The sequence below is a fragment of the Girardinichthys multiradiatus genome, chromosome 2, assembly GCF_021462225.1.
Source record: "Girardinichthys multiradiatus isolate DD_20200921_A chromosome 2, DD_fGirMul_XY1, whole genome shotgun sequence".
In the NCBI taxonomy this organism is placed as follows: domain Eukaryota; kingdom Metazoa; phylum Chordata; class Actinopteri; order Cyprinodontiformes; family Goodeidae; genus Girardinichthys; species Girardinichthys multiradiatus.
Window position 1 is genome coordinate 32,577,833 of NC_061795.1, and position 27,257 is coordinate 32,605,089.

The following is a 27,257-nucleotide window of genomic DNA, read 5'->3' on the forward strand; positions in this document are numbered from 1 at the left end:
TCTCTGAATTAATATATTGATGAATTAATATTAATATGTAATAATATATTATTTTAATATGCTTCATTATACAATACTCCTTGGCATAATAGTATTACTAACACTAACACAATAATAGTTATAATGAGTAAGTGTTTATTTTTGGCTTTAAAAAAGATGCACTGTCACATTGGGGTTTTGGGTTGGACCGAAGCGCAGGCAAGAGCTTGGCAGCAGCATTTCAAGCAGTCTTCAGCTTTACTCAAAAAATTACAAAGCGTAACAAATCTCTGCAGGAATTAACCAGAGTCGAAAACCAAAACTTATGTCTTCAGGTTCTGCAAGAACATGGCAAAGTCGAGGGTAGAGACCCGAGTTGTGCAATGAGGAACCAGCAAAGGACAATGAAACAAAACCAACTAATATACTGAGGGAGAACAAAGGCAGGTAATCAAAGGAACTAAGAACAGGTGAGACAAGGAGGCAGGGAGGCAGAGGGAGCAGGTGAACCTAATAAAACTAAGCATGAGGAAAGGGACTAAAGATAAGACAGTAAGCAGACCTAAATGAAACTATAAACTAAGATAAAATAAAGCATAAGAATAAAGGATAAACATGAACTGAAGGAAACTGAGAAACTGGAGATAACACAACAACCTAAGCACTTAACAAAACAGAAACCATAAGAAAACCCTGTCTACAAAAGTAAATAAACCCAAACCAACACTGATAGAACAAAACTAAGAATGAAGCAGAGGAAATGAGGACTAGAATAAAAGTAAACAATAACTAAAGCTAACCTATAAAGGAGAGGCTGGAGAACAAAAATGAACTAGAGGAACAAAGCTAAGAAGAACTGGAGAATAAAGGGAACTTAAACCGAGTAATAACTAAAAGGGGAAAACAAATGACGAGAGGAGTAACAGAAAAGAAACTAATAAATAAGAGAGTGCAAGGGAACCAGAGAACTATGATAAATAATAATTATAATAAAGAAACCATTCTAAGAAAATAAACAGGAAAGGAACGCCAAGGGAACTAGGAGCGAGGAGAGCACACTGGGAGGCAGAAGATAACCAAAACAGAAAACCACAACTAATATGAATACAAAAACACAAATAAGAAACATATAGCTAAAAAGGTAAACAAAAACACAAAAACAAAGTCCAAAAAGTCCAAACCCTGACATGCACACTGTTTAAATCCACCAAATCAGTAGGTTTTAATAATTTAGAATGTATAACTAGTAGGTTTGTTTGATGCCATCCTGGTTGATTATTCTTGTTTCTCTCTTTTGGCTGTAATGTAGTTGTATAATTGTTGCTTCATCTCTGCACAATAACTGAGGTACGGTAAAAGTAGGAAACAGTAAAGAATGTGTTTTATTTTCAAGTAACCGTTTGGCTTTATTTAATACAAAAATACTTTTTGATAGTTTATTCAGTAAATGCACTACAGGTCAAAAGTTATAGATACACTTTTTCACTTAATAGGTCTCTTTATTTTCATGACTATTTAAACTGTAGATTCTCACCAAAGGCAACAAAACTATGAATGAACACACATGGAATTATGTACACAAAAGGTGTGAAATACCTTTAAATATGTTTTTTATTTTAGATTAGTGTATCTGTTGCTTCCAGTTGACCTCGTACTCGTCTTCTTCCGCTTATCCAGGACCGGGTCGCGGGGGCAGCAGACTCAGCAGAGACGCCCAGACGTCCCTCTCTCCAGACACCTCCTCCAGCTCCTCCAGGGGGAGCCCAAGGCGTTCCCAGGCCAGCCGAGAGACATAGTCCCTCCAGCGTGTCCTGGGCCGTCCCCTGGGCCTCCTCCCGGTGGGACGTGCCTGGAACACCTCCCGAGGAAGGCATCCAGGAGGCATCCGGTATGCCCGAGCCACCTCAACTGGCTCCTCTCAATGTGGAGGAGCAGCGGCTCTACTCCGAGCCCCTCCCAGATGGTCGAGCTCCTCACCCTATCTCTAAGGGAGTGCCCGGCCACCCTACGGAGGAAGCTCATTTCAGCCGCTTGTATCCGGGATCTCGTTCTTTCGGTCATGACCCAAAGTTCATGGCCATAGGTGAGGGTAGGAACGTAGACCGACCGGTAAATCGAGAGCTTTGCTTTTCGGCTCAGCTCTCTCTTCCCCACAACAGACCGGCACAGCGCCCCCATTACTGCAGCAGCCGCACCGATCCGTCTGTCAATCTCCTGCTCCATTCTTCCCTCACTTGTGAACAAGACCCCGAGATACTTAAACTCCTCCACTTGAGGCAGGAACTCCCCTCCAACCTGAAGAGGACAAGCCACCCTTTTCCGGTCGAGTACCATGGCCTCTGACTTGGAGGAGCTGATCTTCATCCTAGCCGCTTCACACTCGGCTGCGAACCGCCACAGCGCATGCTGTAGGTCTTGGCTAGAGGGGGCCAGCAGGACCACGTCATCTGCAAAAAGAAGAGAAAAAATCCTCTGGTCCCCAAACCAGACCCCCTCCGGCCCTTGGCTGCGTCTAGAAATCCTGTCCATAAAAGTTATGAACAGGACCGGCGACAAAGGGCAGCCCTGCCGGAGTCCAACATGCACTGGGAACAGGTCCGACTTAGTGCCGGCAATGCAGACCAAACTCCTGCTCCGCTCGTACAGGGACCGGATGGCCCCTAGTAAAGGGCCCCCGATTCCATACTCCTGGAGCACCCCCCACAGGGCATCACGAGGGACACAGTCGAATGCCTTCTCCAGGTCCACAAAACACGTGAACCGGTTGGGTAAACTCCCATGAACCCTCGAGCACCCTGTAGAGGGTATAGAGCTGGTCCAGTGTCCCACGGACCAGCTCTATACCAGTTGACCTTATCATCAATATTAACACCCAGAAATGTGTTTCCATGAACCCTTTTGAAGTTTACTCCACTTTTCTGTATTCGATCTTCAGTTTCCAAATAACATTATTTTTGTTTTACTCAAATGTAAGGACAGCTTTTTCTTCCACTCCACAGTCATGTGCTACTTTTGAACAATGTTTCTTGAGGCTCGTCTTTAATTCTTAAATTACAATGACCTGTGCATGTGACATCATCCGAGCTGAAGTCAGAGGTCAGGTGGTGATATGACGCCTGTGTGCTCCTGAGGTCAAGCATGCCTCACAGACAGCTGCTGTCCATCCTGCCTGCCTGCTCTGAAGCTTCGATCAGAGCAGCTGATATAGTTAAAAAGGATTACCTTCCTCCTCCTCCTCACACAAACACACTTTTACTCACAAACACATTGACACAAATGGTTTGTACCTCCATACAAACCAGCATGGAAAAGCTTCATGCTGCTGCTTTATAAGAGAGAGTATCTCGCTGCTTTGCTGTGTCATTGTTTTCAGCCTTGGACAAACTGACCTCCTGATCTTTTGGCCTGCATTAAGCACCTGCTGACCCAGTTTACAGGACAGGTCAGGGGTCACACTCCCAGATGGAGTCCTCTCAATTGCTTGGACAACACCTGTTAGACACATGCAACATCTTTGTCCGGCTTTTTCTTCTCAGTGAAACTGACCAATCAGCAAGTATATCCTGTAAGACAATCACTTCACTCTGTCTGAGACGTCACACGACTGCAATCACTCAGAGAATGTGTTGCACGCTGTTAGAAGGATGGCCGCTCACAGCTCGCAAACGCTGAACACAATGATAGGAGGTCACACTGTCTCTGGTCGCTGCAAGAGCATCAGTGTGTGTGTGTCTGAGAGTTTGGGAAACAGCACATACTGAGTGTTAACCACAATGACAATACAAGACTCATCAGTTTTTGCCTTTTGGTTTATCAAACGACTATTTGCACATAGAAAGTGAATTTTGACAACTTATTTGCTTTTTTAATTGCTCAGCAGTTGCATAAGAAGTGAGATGAAACCTTAGGTTTTCCAGTTCTGTTAGGTTGGCCATTTGCCATCCACAATAATTGGTACCCTTTGTAGTGCACACAAAGACACAGATTTGACCTTTCACACACAGTTAGAACCAGATATTTACATACACTGTATAAAAAAACACATCATATCTCTTTTCCCTCTTTCATTACTAGCATTTCTCACATTAAAACTGTGTGTTATTTAAACTTATTCTCTTAGCATCATCAAAATGATTTCTATTTGCTAAACGGCAGAAATATTAGAGAGCATTTTTTTAGGAGAATTCATTTACTCTCTTCAATCTCAGAAGTCTACATACAGTAAAAGTACTATGCCTTTAAAACAATTTGGGAAAGCCCAGATGATTATGTAATGGCTTTGTAAGCTTCTAATAGGTTAATTCACACCATTCTAGTTAAATGAAGGCACAGCTGTGCATTAGAAAGATAATTGAAGTCGACCACAAGTCTGGGGCATCCTCAGATGCATTTGCAGATGCCTCAAGATACTAAGTTCATGTGTTCAAACAATATTATACACGTATAAACACTATAGGAAGGTCAAGCCATCACGATGTTCAGGAGGGAGACAGGTTCTGTGTCCAAGAGATAAACATAATTTGGTTTGAAATGTGTGAATCAAACTCCAGAACAAAAGCAAAAGACCTTCTGAAGATGCTAGCTGAACCTTCTAAGAGTGTCATTATTCACAGTAAAATGAGTCTTGTGCTGACTTGGCCAAACCGCCCATTCAGCAAGGAAGAAGCAATTACTCCAAAAGCAACATAAAAAGCTACATTACATGAATGCACTCAGGACTCAGGATACCTTTATTTCTGGAGACATGTCCTTTGGTCTGATGGAAACTAAAATTGAAGTGTTTGGCCAAATAGATCATTGTTACATTTGAAGGACAAAGATGGAAGCCTGAAATCACTGTCCCAACTGTAAAGTGGAACTAAACCCCAAAAAACTTTTTTTGCAGATAAACTGTATAAATTGGGCCTTAAGGATGCTATCTTTATGTTACATTTTCATGTAAACTTGTTTCACTTAACCACTCAGAAACTGGACCAATTCTGTCCTCCATTGCCTCGGCAGTGCCGGCTTTGGACATCGCTGAGTCGGCGCCTTGAGCCAGAGGCTCAAACTGATAAGGCTCAGGCCCGCTGGGCTCCATATAGCCTCCCTTAACCTCCAGTGGTGAGGGGGGTGAAAAATCCTCCACCTCAAAAGACCAATCCATGGCGAAACTACCAGCACCGCTCTGCTCACTCTAGATGTTTCAATATGTCAAATTAAGCTAGCTGCCACCTTCCCCCGCTGCCCTCTTTGGTGGCATTTTTCAAAATGTATCTGGGGGCGGAGTTATGCCTTTACATCAGGTTTAGTTCTACTTTAAAGAGGCCGAGGTGGCATTTCACAAAATAGATGGTATCATGAGCAAGGAACATTATGCATGTTATGATCCTTGAATGTTTTTGTTTTGAACACTTTTGAGTTCTTTAATTTTGTTTAAGAGGTCTTGCCATATTCATGTTATTTCTCTGTGTCCATCATTGCTAGAAATGTGTTGTTATACTAGGTCATGCCTTTGTGTTTAGTTTCCTGTGTTCTGTTCTTTGTGCATTTGAATCTTAGTTCAGCGTTAGCCGTTTGCCTTTTGGTTGAAGTTTCTTTGTGTTAATTAATCACCTTCCTCAGTCTGCCTTGTGTGCTCTCTTCCACAGTTCTTCATAATCCCCTGATTTACTCACCTGCATTCACTGTCATTTCCCCACTCTTCCCTCAATATATAAGCTGCTCAATACTGCTTTAGTCTGCCCCATGTAATTCTGCCCTCATCATCTTCCCGTTTTGTTTTTGTATTTAAAAGATTTCATGATCTGCATTTTGCGTTTTTGGATCTTGGACTTTGTTTTTGGAAGTTGCTTTTTGTATTATTAAACACCTTTAATTTTTTTGCTCCACGTCTGCCTCCTTTTAGTCTGCCTCCACAACCACAGCCCTTTCTTTGACAATGTGTAAGTATGTGGAAGCAATATTGTCAGAGATCAGCCAGAAAAAGCTTGGAAGACATGAGAGGCCAATTTCTCTTAGCCACTCTTCAAAACCACAAAGATAAGAGTACATACCATTCAAGTAAGGCACATGTGTATGTATCTGCATAAGTCAGGAAATGCCAACAAGAAAATAATTAATCACCTTAACCTGCCTGCAGTCAGAGCAATAACTAGAAGGTTTCTAACAACTAGAAATAAGAAAATGGTTGGATGGTGACCCAGGTTTATCTTGTCATTGTCTACAGTGAGGAAGTTGGTAATTTATTGTTTTATCTCTATTACTGAATTTATTGATTTTATGAGTTCATTTTTGTACTGTACTGTAGTTTTATTTGGTCTTATTTATTCCTCACTGATCATTGATTGTTTTATTACTTGTCTAATCATGTTGTGCAGCACTTTGGTGCACCTTCTATTGACAAGATGTAAAGAAGTATCCAAAAGTCAGAGTGGCACCTTAGAGTTGCCAGGTCTATGTAACAATGATTTACTTGTGCACTTTTTTACCAGGGGTGTCAGTAATTGGTATCGGTAATGTATTAAAACTTAAATGAAGATAACAGCTCTAAAAGGCTGAAGGTTTTCCAAAAGGTTTACATAATAACTTATTAACCTTGTAAAGACAAAAAGGGACAGTACTAAGATAAAGAATAACTTCATGTGAAGGTTTAGTTGAAAATGAATGAATTGTCTTAAGGAGGGATGGAAAAACGTCTCTCTCTCTCTCTCTGTCTGTGTGTCTGTCTGTCTGTCTGTCTGTCTATTTGTGTGAGTGTGTGTGATGAGCTGTCAGAGAAGATCTGATGAGAGAGGGCTAATTGAAGTTAATTCACCATCTGTCTGTGGGAGCCCACGGACAGGATCATTAGTAGAGACAAGTCCAGCCACAAGGGAGGCCAAGAGGGGAATCAGCATCACTCATATTTCCTTCTGTCTTTAGTTTTTTGTCTTCTTCCTGTCTCATTTTCTGTTTACATTTTACCTTACACTGGGTTGATGTTGCTTCACTGCATCATGTGTATCTGAAAATCTTCAAAGCACAAAACAAAAAAAACCTTTTCATTTTTTTCTGACTTATTTTTTTATAAGCCAAGGAGACATATTTTAAAAGTCTTGTCAGTAGTGGAGCTAGATCATTTTTTTTTTTTTGGTGTGTTTTAATTTATATTTTGGTTGTGCCAGACCAGTGCTGCCCTCTGCTGGCTGCCTAGCACAAGTAAGGCTTCCATTAGAATACAACTACAGGGCAGGTGGTGTACCAGAGGTAAAAAAAAATCTCCAAAGCCACCCATACCAGTAAAATAAATGACTCCAGATTGTATAAGAAAAAATCAGTTTTTACCAAAAGACTGAGTAAATATTTCAATTAAAAAATATGTATTTTGTTGGTTTTGACATGGTATTGATTTTATTGGAACTTACATATGTATACCACACGCCCATTTTTATTTTAAAAACATTTTGCCAATCATGTACCCTTCTCTTTCTAATTATGTTGATCTAACCTGTTTAAATACATTTACATCTTTATGTGACAAAATGGGAAGAAACCTTTAATGGAATAAATACTTTTGCATGTCCCGCGATGGACTGGCGACCTGTCCAAGGTGTACCCCGCCTCTCGCCCATAGACTACTGGAGATAGACACCAGCTTCCCCACGACCCGCTATAGAATAAGCGGTAGAAAATGACTGACTGACTGACTTTTGCATGTTGATATGTATACAGTTGTTGCAGACATTGCATGTTGACATGTATACAGTTGTTAAAGACATTATTTTGGATTAACAGATTTTTCTGCGAAGCGGCCTTTGAGTTTCATGCATTTTCTACAGTACCTGCAAAAGAAATGCATCCCTGCAGCATAATGCAGCCACCACGTTTCACAGTGGGATGGGTAGTTCAGGATGCGGTCATGCATATATGGTAGGTTCAATTTTGTTGTCTGACCAGAGTGACTTTTTCCATGTTTGCTGTGTTCCATACACTGTTTGTAGCAAACTGCACACAAGGTTTCTTATAACATAGCTTCATTCCTACCACTACCAGTCCATCATAGGGTGAACAGACAGAAAACAGCTATGCACAAATGCTCTCACACCAAAGGAAAACTTTCTGGTGTACCCAACATAAACATTTTGTATGATGGGAGGAAACCCGAGTATGGTGGGAAAACCCATGATACAGGGAGAATGTGAGACTCCACACATTAAGGCTCCAACCAAGATTTAAACCCACAGCCTTATTACTGTGAGGCACCAGTGCAGCCATTAACGGACTCCAGTTTAGCCCATTTGTCGTTACTTAAATAAGGTCTCCGATTACAAGAGATACAAGCGTTTGAGCAGTTGAAAGTGATGGATAGCTAGTTGCTTCAAAGGTTCTTGTGAACTCAGGCCATTTAAGCGTTGCATGTCCACTGGGTGTATAGGACCACCCATGGTAAGAATTTCTTTTTTTTGGATAAAAATATTTTTTTTGCTAGAGGTATTTCAAAGACAATACAATAGAAAAGCATATAGACTTAAATTTTTTTTAAATCTTTTTTGAAAATCTCTATCAGTTGACATTTGGCAGCTTTGAAGTGAGTGTTGAACAAATGTTTCTTTCAAAGAGCTAAACTTAACTTTAGATCACACAGCAGTGACCAGAACAATCTTTTATTTACACCATGTTTATTAATCACATTGTTTATAAGGCATATAAACAAAGGTAAAACAAAATGGTGCTAATGAAATTTCCTCTTCCTGACAGATCTAATCTTCTTGTCATAAATATGGACTATTTTAGCCAACTTCCAGTCCAGTGAAATATTTCCGACTGAACCATTTGAGTTTCAGGTTCCCCACCCTCCACCCTTGGTAGTTTAAGTGTTTTAATGTAAAAACATGGTTCAACTATCCTGTTCCCTCTGACCTGTTGTCAGCTAGTAGTTTAAGTTTTATTCTAAAGGGACTAACATAAGTTACTTCCAATATTTGATGTAAATGATTGATCTTATCTTGCACATAACACGGTATTTAGTGTCAGAACTAGCACTGATCTTTACATTTTTTAAAACACAATTTGTTGTCTTAAATTGCAGAAAAGATAGTATCTTTGGATGATCATTTCTGGCTGCTTCTAGAAACCTTCTTGGCTAAAAGAGTTCAGAGACATCTGTGATGTTGCTGGGGGGACTAGGAGTTATTCAACGCAGAGGAGCTGGACAGGAGCCCTGAAATATGCCAGGAATTGTAGATATTTATTGTTTCAGGGCAGTGAGTGAGCTGCTGTAAGGAGACCCTGCATTTCTACCTGCTAAGAGTTCAGAAAGGAGACTCTTAACTAACTTCAGCTGGACTAATACATAATATAAAACCTTTTACCCTGAAAAACAACACAAACACAGCAGAGGCACATTTGTGTGAATTTTTGCCTGCAATTTCCTAAATTAAACGTCCGAAACTAATTCATATTTCTCAGCCCTTATTGATAAATAACCTAAGCTCACATGGTCTAATTGTATTAGAAATAAACTTTTCAGTAGTACAAATTTATATAATTATAATCTAAAAGAGAAAGACAGTAAGTTTGTAATTCATTACTCATGTTTTATGCTTGTGATCCATTCATGTATATACAGTGCCTTGAAGAAATATTTAAATAAGTGCCTCATGGCTAAGTGGAAGGAAAATAAGTCATGAGTTTCAACATTTACTACAAATGAAAATCTGAAAAGTGTGGCTTGTATTTGTATCATTCACCCTTTATGCTGATTCCCGTTAATAGAATGAACTGTAACCAATTGCCTTTATGTGTTCTCCTGTTTACATGCTTTACATACAGACAAGAGAAGAGGAGCGTAATATTAAGATAATAACTTATCCAGCTTTCAATGGATCCTTGTTGTGTGCACATGGCCCAAATTCAGGACAAGGCGCCTAAAAAAAGAGTGAACCATATATAGAACATCATAAATGTAAACAAAAAATAATCACAACACAAAAATGACCAAAATACAAAAACACACTTTATAATAATTTGCTCTTTTGTGTTGATCTTTAAAATAAAATCCTACTAAAATACATGGAAGTTTGCGGTGTTAAAGAGACAAAATGTGAACAGGTTTACCGCATACAATTACTTGAACATTGTCCTTGTGTTTGTAATCTGTTTATATACGGTATGACGACTGTACTCATTTAATTTCACTTTCACTTTTTCTTAACTTAAAAAAACAAAAAAACATAACGGTTTTTTGAACTACAGTGGAAATAAAATAAAGGTGAAAGAACGGTAAAGAGAAAACACAAATTTTGTATCTTTGGCTTTATAGCGCTTTCCAGACTGATAGATGTCAGGGATTTTGTTTCTCATCTGTTCTTGATTTTTTTTAGATCGGGGCATGTGATGTGTTGCATTTTTGAAAGTTTAACCTACTTTATGTTGTTAGACAGGTTCTGTTTAAGTAGCTTCTTCATTCTAGTAAAACTAATCCAAAACGTATGGTTAACCACAGATAACTCAGGAGCTAACAAGGGAGAAAACATTTTGCCACAGAGCCAGGTTGTTTTGGACAACTATTTTACTCTTAGCAAATGAGGTCATCAATTGAAAGCTGCTTTTTGTATTTATTCAGGTAAACATTGTAAGATATTGTTTATTTTATTCTCTAAATCATTTAAGGGTGAAAAAAGGAAAAATATAGGAAATCTGTAAAGGGGCAATTACTTTTTAATGATACTGATGATAATTATGGCGGTCCAATAGTGTACTGAACAAAAGAAAATGATTCCTGGAGTTACAGCCCCTCACTGATGTTGGCCTTTTAAACTGCAAACATCTACAAGTGTGACATGGAGTCATTAAAAAACTGTCTAACCATATAACGCAGAAACCTAAAGGATGATGTGTTGTATAACTGTCAGGTTTTTGAGTGAACACTTTGCCATTCTGACATTTAAAGCCTTGCTCATCCATTTCAAAGTGATGGCCTGGCAGTTTGTCTTTGTCATTGCCAGAGGTCAGCAGGTCAGTAAACGCCTCTCTCCAGTAACTGTGGCGTCCTGCCGAGTCAAACACATTTACATTAAGTAGCACTCAGGAAGAAGGAATGTGGCAAAGAAAAGTTGTTTGAAGGAATACATGATGATAGATGATGCTGACAGATTATACTGAGGATGCTTGAAAAATACGCAAGGTAAAATACTCACTGGGGAATTCGGTAACTAGGGCAGTCTCCTCCATGTTATGCCACTGTTTTGGGTGTGCTATTAGCTTTACATCTGCACTGGATTCAAAAAGCAGATTCCATTAAATATATGCAGATGCAAACATGGTTGTCAAGTCTATCAAATGAGGGCAGTCTACAAAAGTTAATGCATCAGGTTGTAGTTATTTGGTCACAAACCATGCAGCCATGCAGCAAAAACAACATTTTTCTCTAATTGATGAGACATTCAGGTCTGACCTGATGAGGTATTCTGCAACACTTTAGGACCACCACCTGACTGGAAGAATAATGAATGAATAATGTTTCTAAACCAATCAAAGTGATACAGGAGATATCTGGGTCAAGTTTCAGAAGTAGAAGGACATGCAAAATCAGGCCTGCAGACATTGAGGACCTGCAGACATCATGATAAACTTGCCTGAAGAGTTAGTTTCATATGAGGCATGATTTCCTCTTTAATTTCCAGATTTGAGTGATATAAAATAATTATAATAAATTGGTGATCAATTTGACGACACCTTTTAATAAAGTAATATTCAGCTCAAATATTGTCTTGGATTATTTATGGTAAATTATTGTACAGTTTAGGAATGTTCACTCTGTTTTATTATATGTACATAAAACCAACCACTGATCATTTAAATATTGGAAGCAAAATCTTTTTAAATCAGCTCAATTTGGCTAATTTATACAACACCACTTCACAAAAAATATGATCCCAAGGCACTTTAAAGAAAATATCATCTAAATCTAAACATATATCGAGAGATTCAATTTCATACATTTGAATTTGAGCCTAGCAGACAGCTCCTTTATAACAGAAGGAAAAATTCAGCAGGACCCATCATGAATTAAACAACATAGTCAGTTTGTCATCTATATGTAGACAGATGACATACACATTCCACGCCTCAGACCACTAAGATGTTACAATCTCGATTTTGTAGCCACATTTTTTCTTTTTTTGAACAAAATGCTCCAATACTTATGTGATTATAAGTATTGGAGCGTTTTGAGGTAGCAGCCCCCAAGATGTATCCTGTGTTTTAATTTTTTTGCCACATGGCTAAACCATTTTTTACTCTTGGACCAAAAACTGATCGTCTACTCACACTGAAGAAAGTGAATATGTTCCCTCATAGTAAAGGTTTGATAGGTGAGGCTGAGATATTAATTTAATTAATTTAATTAATTAATGATATGCTACCACACAGGGCTATAAAACATGTCACCATAATAAATACTGAAATAATTATTTTTGAAACATATAATAAAAACACATTTTTATTTTGGTCACATATCATTATATAGTTCTGTATTTAATTAATTACTGGATCCATTCAATTATTACAGATACATATTTTATCTGTTTATTTAAACAAAACTTCAATAATATTGAAATCATTGTATATATAAATACCTAAACTATGTATTTGTGTATTAATACTGTGGCACTTTTGCACAAATGTTCTGACCAGACCCCCCATCTAAAAAAAACAAATGTTTTCCTGGACCACATAAAATCTTGGACCGGCCCTACTGGCAGCCTCCTCCAGGAGCCGCTTGGCGAGCTAGCTACCGGCTGTACAGGCGCCGTATCATCTGTCAGAATATTGTGTACTCTAATGTCCGATCTAAAAGATAGAGGCAGTTGGGAAACACGCGTATGGCTAATATATTGTATAAAATGAAACGTTTTTTGTTTGTTTGAGATGATTTGGAGGAATAAGTACGTCGTTCCGGAGGAGGAGGTACGGCGGCTTTCAAGCTCTCAACTTTAGACAGCTAGCTAAGGCTAAGCCGACACTTTCTGGGTAAATATTACTTAGTTTTTTAAGTGAGTCCGTTTCGTTTGCAAGTAACCTGTACTGTTAGTTTGTGTTAACTGTGTAGTATAACAGTGTGTTATGCTGTTAGGATTCGGGTCTTTTTGTTTCGTAGCACCCAATGCTAACTTGTTAGCTGGCATTAGCTAATGCTACAGACTAACTTCAGCAGCAGAGTTTCGTGAAGCTAACGCCGCTTTGGTGTCGCTCCTAGGCAACCTGTGCTGGCGGCAGAAGTCATCCGGCAGTCATGTTTCAAACGGAAACACACATTTCGTGCCTTTTCCCGGAAATCTTGGCCATTATTTTCAGTTATCTGGACGTTAAGGACAAAGGGAGAGTGGCTCAAGTGTGCGCGGCCTGGAGAGACTCGTCCTACCACAAGTCGGTGTGGAGGGGGGTGGAAGCCAAGCTGCATCTGCGGAGGGCCAACCCGTCTCTGTTCCCCAGCCTGCAGACCAGGGGCATCAAGAAGGTACAGATCCTCAGCCTGAGGAGAAGTCTGAGCTACGTAATTCAGGGGATGCCGCAGATCGAAAGTCTTAACTTGTGTGGATGCTTCAACCTCACTGACAATGGTCTGGGACATGCCTTTGTGCAGGACATCCCATCCCTGCGGGTCCTGAACCTTAGCTTGTGTAAGCAGATCACAGACTCCAGTCTGGGCAGAATCGCCCAGTACCTGAAGAACCTGGAGGTGCTTGAACTCGGTGGGTGCAGCAATATCACAAACACTGGCCTGTTGCTCATTGCCTGGGGCTTACACAGACTCAAAAGCCTTAATCTTCGCAGCTGCAGGCATGTATCTGATGTGGGCATTGGTCACCTGTCTGGAATGACCCGCAGTGCTGCAGAGGGCTGCTTGACTCTGGAGAAGTTAACATTTCAGGACTGCCAGAAACTGACAGATCTTTCTCTCAAACATGTTTCAAAGGGCCTAAACAAGCTCAAAGTGCTCAACCTCAGCTTCTGCGGGGGGATATCAGATGCAGGGATGATCCACCTATCACAGATGACCCAGCTGTGCAGCCTGAACCTGCGCTCCTGCGATAACATCAGTGACACTGGGATAATGCATTTAGCCATGGGCTCCCTCCGGCTCTCCGGCCTCGATGTCTCTTTCTGCGATAAGATCGGAGACCAGAGCCTGGCCTACATCGCCCAGGGCTTGTATCAGCTCAAGTCTCTCTCTCTGTGCTCCTGTCACATCAGCGATGATGGAATTAACAGGATGGTGCGCCAAATGCATGAACTCAAAACTCTCAACATTGGGCAGTGTGTGCGAATCACAGACAAAGGTTTGGAGCTGATCGCTGACCACTTGACTCAGCTGACTGGGATTGATCTGTATGGTTGCACTAAGATCACCAAGAGGGGTCTGGAGAGGATAACGCAACTCCCGTGCCTTAAAGTATTAAACCTCGGGCTGTGGCAGATGACCGAGAGTGAGAGAATGAGGTGACACGTTCTCGTGTGTACATTTCATCATGTATGGTGCTGTATGCATTAATTCAACCTTGTATACTGTTAATCATACAAGGAGGGACCCTCCTGGAATCTTCCACAATGTTTAGTTTTCACGCTGTGTTTTCTTAGACTCTTGCTTTGATAAACCTGCAGCCTGTGTACGTTCTGACCATCTAGCTACCTCGCCCCCTGAACACAGGAGTGCCTACTGTTGGTGAATACTAGATTTTATATTTTTTAGAGATTTTTTACATTCGGAAACTTAAACCTGCAGAAGAAATGGGAATGTTTTATTCAAGACGGAAAGGTTGCAGTTTCCTGGATTTTAAAATTAGGAATTTTTGTTCTTTGAATACTTATAACTTGTTTATATTGAATGACTGTTGCTGACAAAATTGTACTTCAAATTGAAGTGGGTGAATCACTCCCGTCTCTTCATGTTTACCCGTGTACATTTTTCTTTTGTAATATTTCTGAGAAAGTAATTTAAACATATAATTCACCACTGCAGCAAAAAATAACGTGTTATTAACAGCTACACAGATTATATGCAATTGAACTGTTCTTCAGTGTTTTTCTTTCGCCTGAAGAAATTCCAACCATAAGGCCAGAGTATTTGTCCAAAACAAAACAAAAACACACAGTAATTTAAGATGTTTTATATTCATAAAATAGTTGTATTTATGAATAAAGATTATAAACATGTTTCAGTTGTCTGTTTTGTTTAAAATAACCAGATGGTTTTTTAAGGGCTTTTCTTTAGCCATCGGAGCATCTTCTCATCCAATCTTTTTAACTAATCAGCACTAAGGTAACAAAACGTTTAAGGCCGTTTTTGTTCGATTTGAAGAAGATAGACAACTTTATGGAGGTCCAAACTGGAGCTGTCTTTAAAAGGACTTTTTGCACTGAAAATGCATCGATATGAAGCTGCCTTTGAGATGCTTTCTACCTGCTTTGACAACCAATGGTTTAAAATCGTTTTCCATAACCCACAAATCCGCCGTCAGCAAGTGTGCTTATAGGTCTCCAAGGAGACATATGCCGACAAGAAGTCACTCATTATTTTGGTTCAAATAAAGGGTCAAATCCTTCGGCCCAAATGCATATCAGAACCACAGTCAAAAAATGCTGATGCCTCATCAAGAGAAATAAACTAAAATGCAATGGAGTTGTACATGGACCTACAATGGTTTGTTTTCAGGTAAGTGAACATAGGTTAAAACAACCCACAGGTGTCAAACTCCAGTCCTCGGTGGGCCGGTGTCCTTTAACATTTAGATGTGCTTCAACACCCCAGAATTAAACTAGGTCATTATCATGAGTCTGGAAAATTTGACCACATACTGAGGAGGAAATTCGGCTATTTGATTCAGGTGTGTTGGATCAGCGACATATCTAAAGGTTGCAGGACCTCAGCCCTGGAGGACTGGAGTTTGGCATCCCTGAACCACTGACTAGCTTCCCTGTCTCTAAAATAAAGCATCCCCAGAGCATGAACTATAAGACTATAAAACTACAGAAAAATAAATTTCAGTTCCTTAGAGGAATTGCCTCAAAGACCAATTTGAAAAAGTCCTCTTAACTGTATGGCAGTTGTTCAACCCTGGTCCTCAGGGTACATTCTCCTGCATGCTTTAGGAGTTTCTCTGCTTTAACACACCTGATTCAAATGACTACAGTTCAGCCATAACCTGTTAATCAGCCATCAATTGGTATCAGGTGTGATGAAGCAGGGAGGCGTCTGAAACATGCAGGGCAGTGTCCCAGGGTCGAAAAGCACAGCTGTAAGCTACGTTTGAGGTAAAGCCCAACTCTTCCCTACGGTGCTGAAGATTGCTCTTCCAGGGAAATGATCAGTGTAAGATGAGACCGAGGCTGGCTTGGTTGGTTAAAAGACAAAAAAAAAAAAAAGCAAGTTCACAAGAGAACGAGGCTCATAATTTATTATTTTTCATACATAGAAAATCCATGTTACTAACATGTCTTTTTTGAAAACCATTTGATTCTTGACATGAACAGACAGCAGTACATTTTTGTTTCTCGTTTTTACAAATGCAAAAGCTTACATCAAACTTAACAAAAGCGCCTTGGTTGGCTCTGTGTTCCCAGTTTAAAAACGCTGAAGGAGAAAGAAACGATATCTTAAGGCAGGGCAAAGGAAGCGGGCCAAAGTAAAGGAGAATCAAACACTGCGAGAACGATCTTTGAATTCAGCTGTGGGAAGCTAAAGGGCAAGAAACACACCTTTGTTCAGTCTGACAGGAAAACAAGTGTCCAACTATCATTTCTGAACTCCAGCTGTGTCTTTGGTTCTCACTCTGATGCCCACTGAATGTAATCATTTATAGCAGGCGGGCTACGATAGCTGAAGACTCGCTTTTATCCATCAGCAACAAAAACCATTGACATAAGAAAAGACGACATGGGCATTTCAGGAAAGCTCCACCATTTGGCGAGAATATTTATCTGAAATAAGACAATTAGTAATAAACTCAAGAGAAATACTCTCCCATCACATGGTTTGAAACATCTGTAGTTCCCACATTATATTTTGACACTTTTTTAAACAAATCTTTCTTCAGTTTCTGCTGAGAACACTTGTTTTTATTTGGAGCAACCTGCTCTTGGAGAATCTGTGCAAACATTCAATGCATATTGATACGGTAAACTTTTCATATATCTTATTTATATATATTTTTCTATAGAACATAGACTTTCTGCAATTTATGGCAGCACTGTCACACTTACATTTGTCCCAGGAGACAAAATTAGGACACAAGACAACTGCACTGCTTTGAACTTTTCAGATTATTTTTTTATCTTTTAAGAATGCACAACACCTTCCACATAACTTTTATTCAGTTACTGTACGTGTTAAATGTCACGTTATTTACAAACTGATCTAAAAAGTCAAAATCTGCTTGAAAAGTGACTTTCATTTCCTTTGTAAATGTCAATCAATGCACTTAGTAATTAAAAAACTCAGCCCTGAATATTAAAACAAAAAACACCAACAGAGGCATCTGAGCATAGAAAAAAAGGGTACCAGTATGTGGGCTTTAAGGAACTCCTTTAGAAACTTTGGATGAGGATCAGTTCTTACATCATGCCATAGCACCAGTATTACAGAGGCGTGAACACCTCTGCATTTAGGTCCTGTAGTGATTTCTGTGCATGCCCCAAGGCCACGAGAACATTCTCAAAAAAGAAACATTGCATACCTCATAAACAAGTGGACGCTGTGTGCAAAACCATTGAGAAATTAATACGTCAATAAAAGCTTTTTTCCCTCAACTCCTCTCCTCTGTTGAGAACAAAGTAACTAAACTCAGACCATCTGTGAAAGGTTGAACCTTGATCCCCCTCTAATGCCAATGACCCAGCCACTGACGACGCAACAACGTACCGACAGTAACGCTTCAGGAGCGTGCTGTGCTCAGCTGGGTGAAAAGTGGCGTTTAGGTGGCGTTACGTTAGGTAACACTAGACTGAAAAATCTACATGGCTCCGTGTTTCACCTCTGAACCCCTTTGGATGTAGCAGCTCCCCCAGACATACCACTGCAAAAAGTGCTTTTCTGTCGCCAGGATGGGATAAACGAATCCCTTTTAGCATGAAAGGTTTGAGAGATGAATAAAAGAGGTAACAGCCAGACAAAAGTGCCTCATATGAGGGTCAGTTTGTGTCCTGCGTAAGGCTTTGTGAGTCTTTCTTCTTTCATCTCAAACATCTCTCCCAATGCATCTGTGAGAAGCTAAAAAATAAGGTCAGTCCAGTGTGTGTGCCTGACAAGATCAGGTGTGTGCTTTAGGTCTCCTCCCTCATTTGCACTAAACAGAATATTTCTTTAATGTGTTGCTTTATGGTTTTCCTTTTTTTAATGCTGCCAGCCTGACTTTACAGTGACATAAGAGACAGAAAAACACTTCTGTTTCTTGGAAATATGTTGCAGGGTGGACAAGATAACGCCCCAGCTATCTCTCTTCTCCTTGAATGGAAGTAGGGGGGTTCCTGGGCTGTGCTTGCTTAAGTCCAAGGTCACATTTGTCAACATGACTCCTCCAGGGCATTGACGACCTGTTCCAGGATATCAGGGCAGTAGTCTGCGATTTGCTGGAGAACTGAATTGGCATACTCCTGCAGCTCCCCGCTCTCCTTCTCACACACCTCCAACTCCCGTTCCAACTGGAAGCACAAAGCAAAAGACCGGGTTGTTTTTAACCAAATTTGAGCTTGTTTTAACTTCTGTAAAGGCAGCAGCCCTGAGAATATTCTGAGGTTATCTTACTAAACCTTTTTCATAATAACACATTTTTAAATAGCATTTTAAAGCCTTCTCTGCACCTCAAAGATGAAGGAAATTGTGGGAATATCCAGATCCAGTCTAAAGTATCTCCATCAAGGCATTTTTAAATAAAATAAACTCAATTCCTGATTCCTGCTGTTGGCCTGTGTGTTAGCCTGTGAGCCATACTGCTGCCTTTGCACAGTTCTTTAGGGCAAGGCACAATATTTTGTCTATCCAACAAATCAGGTTTTTAACCCTTTAGAATGAAAAAGAGACTGAACCTGGCTGCTGCAGCTGCGGGGGTTCGTGCATCAATGAGACCTGCTTTGCTCAGACAGCTGTTCGTGCCAGAGAGAGATGCACAGATAGCAGCAGAAACGTTCAAACGTATGGTGTTCAAATTAAAGTGCAACATTTATGAAAGCAGAACGTTTTCTGCTGATGAATGACTGGAACTGCACTGAAATATTTTTTTAGGCAAATTATCAACAAGTTTTAAGTTAAAACCCAAAGGAAAACTGCAGCAAATCAGAAAGGAGGGATAGGAATAATAAACTCTGTAGTCATTAAAATGTAAAATAGCCAATAACTACAAACATGCACCTGGGGGTAAATACTAGCTATTGTCTTTGATCTTGCGGTGTTTATTTTGTTCGGAAATTTCACACTTGAAGTTTGCGAGGCTGATAATGACTTTGTGCCGATTCTTCAGGAGGCACAAAAAGTAAAATACGAATACCAAGCAAGTCTCAACGAGTTAATTTTAGAGATACTTTCCATACCAAAGTGCGCTTTAATTGGAGGTGCTGCCATGGTGACTGAAATTTATTTTGACAGGAGCTTTTGTTTGTAGCCGCCTCAAGAAAGGTGACTTAACTGACATGAAAACGAATGAAAGGCCACAAGACGCAGTATTAAAAAAAGAGATTTGAAATTGGTGCAAAAGTCAACTGCTGTAGGTTGTTCTAGTCTTTCATCACTGTGGCACCATTTCAATTAGCTGTTTTTTATTCTATAGTTGGATATTAACTCCAAGTTAATGATCATTGATCATTTCCACTTCATTCGTCTCCAGTTTCTTCTGTTTACTCTATTTCTGTTATCCTTCACTGTATCTTTAACTGTTTGAAACAAGGTATTTTACAAATAAATCTAACTTGCCTAAAACAACTCAAGAAAGTTTAATGAATCAAGAAAACGTGCACAAGCATGGCCAACCATGTAGTGCACAGTGCCAGCAAAACCCCTCGTACCCTTGGTACGTTCTGGTCCCTTTTTCCATTTTAATGCCATCAATGTGTTTAACTGGGATTTTACTTGGCAGGCCAACACAAAGTACTGCATCACTGTGAAGTGCAAGGAAAATGATATATGGTTTTCAAAGACTATTACTAATGCATATGCATTCAGCCACCCCCTCCTGACTTTGACTAGGCCATTGTAACAAGAATATGCTTTGATCTAAACCATTGTATCTGGCTGCAGCCTTTAACTGGGTGTCTATCTTCACATCAGCTCTGGCCAGCTTCCCTGTCCCTGCAGAATAAATTATCCCCACAGCATGATGCTGCCACCACCATACTTCACAGAGGGGGTGGTGTGTTCAGAGTGATGTTCGGCGTTGGTTCTCCATTACACGTAGTATTTTGCATGAAGACCAAAATGTTCAGTTTTGGTCTCATCTGACCACAGTACCTTCTTCCACATTAAGCTAATTTGTTGCACTGGGTTTTATTTAGGGGTATTACAAAAAAGGGGACTGAATACAAATACACAGCTCAGTTTGCAGATCTGTTTTTGTAAATAATTTTCAAAACCATGTAATCGTTTCCTTTCACTAACCTTGTGTTAGTCTGTCAAAATGAAAATCACACTAAAACATTTTAAACGTTTGTGTCTGTGCCATACTGAAATGTAAAATGCTTCCAGGAGAATCAATATATGCCTCTTCACGAAACCTGCCTTTACCTCACAGAAAGATAAACATATTAGAAAATAACAGATCCTTTAACTTTGGTGCGAGATTTTTCAGTACCTGTTCGACACTCATTTTCTGAAGCTCCTCCTCCCAGTCTTCAGGGTCGCTGTGGTGGTAGTGAGAGGGAGGCGTGAGCTGGCTGAGGATGCTGGGGTCTCGGTCGTGGCAGAGGTCTGTCAGGTGGGCGATGTAGAGTTTGAGCTTACTGCGGTTCTGGGACAGGGCAAGAAGAGGGGGTATCATCTGTAGAGAGAAGGAAGAGGGGGAGAAAAGGTCAGAGGAAGTATTCTTGATCACACCCTGGATGATAGAAAAGGGGGTTTTGATCCAGTCCAAATGCTTGCACACAATGAAAACACAGTCATCATTATTCTGCATGCATGCATAGCAATCCCTCTCCATTTTACACTAGAGTTGACCTCTTTAGTTTTGTCATGACAAACAAAAATTCAGTTGGTAAAACTATTAACACCAATTAGCAGCACAGTAATAGCATGCAGAGACTCTCAGGTTGCACAAGCGACACACAACAAATGCTTCCATTCTCAAACAATGTGACCCAACATCAAATCACATGAAGTGCACCACAGATGAATGAAGGAGAAATCAACATGCCAGAGATGATTGTGAAAGGTTTGGCTTTTTTTTTTTTTTTACACGAGCTCACCCTTCTGAACAAAAAGGTTGTGAAAAAGAGGGGAAGGGCATAAGGCTGGCTATGCCCAGATACCCTCCTCATCATCCTGTTAACCACGAGGTTAGCCAGACGCAGCATTAGAAAGGAAAAATCTGGTTAGCGCACATCTACACAAACATGGCGTCCACCAGCTCCGATGTGGACGCAGATGTTTTAGAGAAGCTCTTGTCATTGACTGATGTTGTCAAAAGAGATCTGCAAACCTGCGGCTCATTAAATTACCTGATCTGGAGAGGGTTTGTGATTTGTGTGGTCGTGTGCAGCCTTCAAATGATCATCTTCATAGTTGTCGGCCATCAGCTTCATTCTGTTCTGAGTCTGACGATTAAAGACAGAGAAAAGTTCAATGGTTTTAGCAATCTGGTTCTAGAGTAGCATTTTAGAGTACATCTTTTGACTCGGTCTAATGGTGCGTTCACACCAAATGCGATTTCTGCAAATTTTTCGCCTCATTTGTGTGCTTTTGCCCGCTTCACATTCCGCGTTGGCATTCGGCAACAAGCGGCAACGCTTCGCCGCGTCATCAAATAGGAGGAGTTTCCATCTGCTGCTTGCTGGTTTCAACTGAACATGCTGGACATGGATTTCACGTATAATCACGGTGTTTTACCTGTGGAGAGCCGAAAAACGCCGCCGACATCAATGTCCCTGGGTTCACCATATTCTTCAGGGACGGGAACAGTTCGGAGATTACCACCACCTACTCCAGGAGCTGCTTCTGGATGACGGTCGAGTTCAGCGGTACTTCCGTCTATCCATCTATCCCCGCGTTGGGAGATGAATCGGCCTTCGGGACGCCAACTACCGGCGACCGCAGTGAAGCCAGCCCGAAGCTGGACACCGGACACTCAAGCTCCGCGGAGCCAGCGGCATCCAGCCCACGGCCGATCCGAGTCAGGCACCCAGATTTCGGCTAGCTGTTCTTTGTTGCTCCCTCTTCTGATGCGCGGTGGTTCACTAGGGACCGTCAATAAGTTTCCGTACCAAACAATCGTGGAAAATCTGAGTGCCTGAATCGAATCAACCGTGAGCTAGATGCCGCTAACTCCGCGGAGTTTGAACATCCAACTTCAAACTAACTTCACCACGGTTTACCGGCGCTGTATCCCCGCTGCTGAACACCTGTCCATCTGTCTTCGGTGAGTAAATAAATCTCAGCTCAGTAAGAAAAACAGCCGATTTTTAATGTCCACATCTCCTAAATAAGATATTTGTGCCTAAACATAACCAGGCCAGATCCTTTCTGTACTTGTCTCGGTAAAAGTAACGAGTTGAGTCATACAACTCTGGCTTGCCGCACACCGCCACTATGATCTGGTCCTCCATCATTGACAACTGCTTCTTCTCCGCTTTGGTCCTTCACCCTACGTCACAGCCACATCCAGTCCTTGATTGGTTGACGCGACGCGAATTTAGGAAACAGCTCAGATTTTTCAACTCGTCCATCGCGCTGCTCCACTCCCGCTTCGCTTGCCGCGCCGCGCCCTCTGCATCCTTCGCACCGCGCCGCGCTGCTCCTCAACGTGCCTCTACATAGAGATAACATGTAAATTGGCCGCTCCTTTCGCAGAAATCGCGCTTGGTGTGAACGCACCTTAAGGAAAACTTGGCTGTTAGCGACCATAATATAAGCACTGACCTGTTCAGGTGTCCCAGTATAAAGTTGTTTCTGTCTTAAATGTTTTATTCAAACCTTTTTTCATTTTAATGAAATTTGACCTTTATCCACAGCATACCCAAGGTAATTCAGAGCTATTTTAAACTCGTATAAAGAAAAAGCAAGATCATGATCTTTGTTGAAAGCTAAAAACACATTTATTTTCTAAAATACTCATAACCACTGTTACTGGGATTGAGTTAAATGTGACTGAACCAAGGAAGAAAAAAACCGTCAATTACTTTGCATCTATAAATGACAAAAGCTGTTAACTGCAGCTTCTTATTGAGCTCAGGTCAAAATTTGATAATGAAGTGTTTCTTTCAACTTTTTCCAAAACTATGCATTATGAACATTTCTTTTGTTGAAAAATCTACTTCATCTGGAGGGCCACATTTATTTTTGCGGAAGCACAGATCTAAGAAGCTCTAAAACAAAACAGCAGGCAAGTCCACAAGGGACTCGCTTCAGTCTTTTTGCTCTGTGCAGGCCTGTCCATTACTGGATATTTAAAAAGGCTATATATGGTCCAGGGGTTCAACATGTTCCATGTAAAAACCCTCAGATTTCCAGACTCAAAATCCTTGATTTACAACGTAAAACATAAACTAAAAGGTGTTCTCTATGAATTTATGGCGGATAGTCCTACTGTGGGCTGGGTTGAAATATGGAACCTGGAAAAAACTAAAAAGGAGGGAACGACAGGAGGAAACAAAGATCGGAAGGACACAAAGAAGGAAAGAAAAGAATAAATGAGTGAAACTAGAAAGGAAAGAAATTACTGACACAAGAGAAAAGAAATAAAATAAGTAGGGGATAGAGGGAACAAGGATGGAAGGAGGAAAGGAAGGACACAATGAGGAAATAAAGAAAGATGACAATGAAGGAAAGGTAGAATAAGGAAAGAGGAAAAAAATTACAAAAAAATGATATTAACAAAGGAAGTAGGCAAGGAGTGACAAATTTAGACAATGAGAATATTTTTCTAGACGTTGTAGTCGGACAACAATGTGGAGGCTTAGATGAGGTCCAAATAAAGAAAAACCAAGGCCCCAGGCAAATGTTTGACTTATAAGAGAATACATAAACAATGAGGCTCAAGAACAAGTTAATGGTATTACTGCCGCCCATAACAATCAATATTAATACATTTAGGAAACAATCTTCAGAAACTAGAAAAAAGTAAACTAAAAGATATGCATACTTGTGACCATATTATAGATGAGTATACCTACCTGTTTTTGTTTTTTTTAGTTACCGTATTTTCCGCACCGGATTATAAGGCGCATAGAATAGAAGCTACTGCAGTCAAACGTTTGACTGGGGTTGCGTTATGCATCCACTAGATGGAGCTGTGCTAAAGAGAATGTCAACAAAACAGTCAGATACGTCGGTCAGTCAAACTTTATTAATACACTACAAACCAGCGTTCTGATAACTCCATTCACTCTCATGGTAAGGTCTCCTCTACATAGAAATCTATTGAATAGAGCCAACCGCACGTTAGGAATGCATTGGAGTCTATGAAGTTGAAATCAAACGTTAGTTAAAACGTGAAAGGGAACTTTTCCCTGATTCCGTAAACACGTAAAAGAAACAGTTTGATGCACTAAATCAAACGTTAGTACTGTTAACCTTTCCTGTTTCTGTCCCCTGACCGTAGTCTGATGACACAGGGGAGACGCTTTCTCCAGGGCCGAAGTTACTAGTTTCCTCGGGGTTAACTCCCTCACTCATACGTTGCTGAGTTGAGCATGAAGAAACAGCATCAAAACACTGAGTTGTTGACGAGATTCGGGGTTCTTTTTAATGACTTTGCAGCACGTAAAAACACAGGGCTTACAGACTCATACACCGCTGCTCCGGTCGCCGTCTCTACCCACCCCACACAAACAATAATACCGACGTCACTCCTTCACTCTTGATTCTCAGCTACGGCAGCACACAGCGCCACCTCTGTCCGGAGGAGTAATGTCAACATCTTCCATACACACACACGAAACATACACCCCACACACTGAGCTTCTAATCACATATAGTTCAGGCAATTCCTGCAACAGTACATTCAAACGTTATACACACACAAGTGGTGTTGGACTAGGAGTAAGCACAGTACAGGTGTTTACCGCTATTACTTCGGCGACGCCCCTGACTACGGTAGCCGTAATGCTGCAAGCGGTGCGGCTTTGTAGTTTACCAGTCGTACTGAAACATTTTGACAGAGCGCCGTGTACAACCAGTATGGATCAACCAATTAACCAATTGATCCATACTTAAGGCGCTCCGGATTACAAGGCGCACTGTCATTTTTTGAAAAAATTAAAGGTTTTTAAGTGCGCCTTATAGTGCGGAAAATACGGTACTCATTTTGACTGTATCCGTGTTTTTCACTCGATCTAAAAATGCTCAGGACCAATCAAATCACGACTACAATCAGAAGTTTTAGACAAAGCCGACCAACTTCCCCGAGCCCAGGATAATCAGCTCTGATACGCGGAGGCTGCGTGAGAAATACTTCCAGATGATACTTCTAATACGTATGAATGTACGTACTCTCTGAACGACTAATGTCTCCACATCTCATACCTCCCCTTGTTGATACCAGATGGTTTTTCCCCACCTGCTGCTTGAGCTGCTGCACCAGTCTGTCCTTCTCCCGCTTCAGCTGAGCCACCTCGTCCTGGGTCTTCTTCTTCTTGGAGGATGACAACTCCAGCAGCGCGATGTTAGCATCCTTCTCACTGATGGCGGCCAAAAGCGCCTCCTGCCTGTGTGATGTAGATGAAGCAGCATGACTTTTAACTGTACAGGTAGATAACTCAGGTCTATTCTATTATTTATAGCAAAGCACCAGCATGTTGGCTGGGGAAAGAGAAATGGATGACATTTTGTATGATTAAAGCAGCAATCAATAATCTACAGTCTATACCACCCTGTAGAGCGAGTGAGAGTCTTACTTCATCTCCAGAACCTCCTCCAGGTGTTTCCTGCGCTCAGCTCGCAGAGTTGTGAGGTGGGCCTCCTTCTCACACAGAGACTGTTGGGTAGATGCCAGCTTGGCCCTCATAGACTCCAGCTCCTGCTTCACCTTCTCCATGGCACCCAGCAGCTCCTCCATCTGGGAACACACACACAAACACATATACTGATATAAAAAAATAAAAAATATCATACGACGAGTGTCGAGCCTTTTCCCAGCACATGACGCTTACAGGGGTTTCTAAATGTGAAATGAAGTGATGAAAGGAAAGGACAGCTGTAGAACCTGTTTGATTTCCTGCTATGTACTCTAAATCCCACTAAAGTGAACAATCATTACTAGCAAACAAATGTACAAGTAGCTCTATATAGACTGGAAACCATTTTAATTCCAGGGCGCATTAAAGGGATGGTTTAGATTTTTTGAAGTGAGGTTCTGCAAATATATTTTCAGTAAACGTTTCTTTATCTGTTGTAGAAAAGTGACATATTGCTGTGAGAAATGCTTACAGCTAGTCAGATACTTGGGCGTATCCATTTATTTAGTAGCTACATACAGCGAGGGACCCTTATCCTGTTCATGCAGCTGAGAATTAGGCATGGGCTGGCAACTGGTCTCAAAAATCTCCCATCATACTGCCTCTGTGGTTTAAAGCCACTTTAATAAAAAGCCAGAGAAAGATCCAGAGTGGACGGAGTCTCTAGCAGAGCACCTCCTTCCCGGTTTCGGAGCACATAAATGCTTCTACTGAACTCTGTGTACATCTCCTAAAAATAAGCTTTTAAAATTACATGTTTTCAGCTGAATTTGGTTTGATTCTATTTGACTCCTTTTGACTGAAGCAGCATTCAGTTTTTGTTTTTTTAACAACAAATTATATTTAATTAAATGTAATTCATTGTCATGAGAATATGAAGCGACTGACTTGTCAACACTCTCAGCTATGTTCTCAATAACAAATAAATATCATAGACAACATTGCTACACCTGTAATGGTAAATTTTATTTTAGCAGCAGCAATCCAGAAATTGTTGGTTTTCTGTTTTAAAGGCAATTTGATCATCTTATACAGTTTTGTTTTAAAGGTTGGTAATAATAGAGCGATATCAGGTCATTACACCAGGATAATCACATACTGGCCAAAGCTGACAAAAAAAAATAAAAATGTAAAAATATTTTCTAGACCAAACAAATAAATGACAC

General features: G+C 40.6%; 2 protein-coding genes across 14 annotated transcripts in view; one reads left to right on the plus strand and one right to left on the minus strand.

The window, feature by feature from the left end:
* The first annotated feature begins 12,695 nt into the window (after positions 1 to 12,695).
* LOC124881471 (F-box/LRR-repeat protein 14-like) lies at positions 12,696 to 26,155 on the plus strand. 3 transcript variants are annotated; one of them, XR_007041666.1, is made up of 3 exons: positions 12,696 to 12,972; positions 25,680 to 25,884; positions 26,014 to 26,155. XR_007041666.1 is itself a non-coding variant. In XM_047387047.1 (2 exons), exon 2 carries the CDS (start codon positions 13,235 to 13,237, stop codon positions 14,444 to 14,446), a length of 1,212 nt encoding a protein of 403 aa, XP_047243003.1. In that variant the 5' UTR covers positions 12,696 to 12,972; positions 13,199 to 13,234; the 3' UTR covers positions 14,447 to 15,156. The 3 variants fall into 3 exon arrangements, 2 of the variants coding, with proteins under 2 accessions (XP_047243003.1, XP_047242994.1); XM_047387047.1 differs by lacking the exons at positions 25,680 to 25,884; positions 26,014 to 26,155 and adding an exon at positions 13,199 to 15,156; XM_047387038.1 differs by lacking the exons at positions 25,680 to 25,884; positions 26,014 to 26,155 and adding an exon at positions 13,199 to 15,156 and having other exon boundaries at positions 12,696 to 12,909.
* Positions 16,383 to 27,257, minus strand: part of LOC124881386 (ELKS/Rab6-interacting/CAST family member 1-like) — a 29,606-nt gene continuing 18,731 nt past the window's right edge. For 7 of the 11 annotated variants that reach the window (XM_047387009.1, XM_047386992.1, XM_047386984.1 and 4 more), the window contains 5 exons: positions 26,032 to 26,192; positions 25,695 to 25,842; positions 21,640 to 21,735; positions 20,778 to 20,963; positions 16,383 to 18,639 (listed from right to left, as the gene is read on the minus strand). In XM_047387009.1, coding sequence (XP_047242965.1) covers positions 18,502 to 18,639; positions 20,778 to 20,963; positions 21,640 to 21,735; positions 25,695 to 25,842; positions 26,032 to 26,192 — 729 coding nt within the window. In that variant the 3' untranslated portion in view covers positions 16,383 to 18,501. Of the gene's footprint in view, positions 18,640 to 20,777; positions 20,964 to 21,387; positions 21,464 to 21,639; positions 21,736 to 25,694; positions 25,843 to 26,031; positions 26,193 to 27,257 lie in introns of those variants that run through there. The other 4 variants (XM_047387025.1, XM_047387016.1, XM_047387011.1 and 1 more) reach the window with 1 other exon arrangement.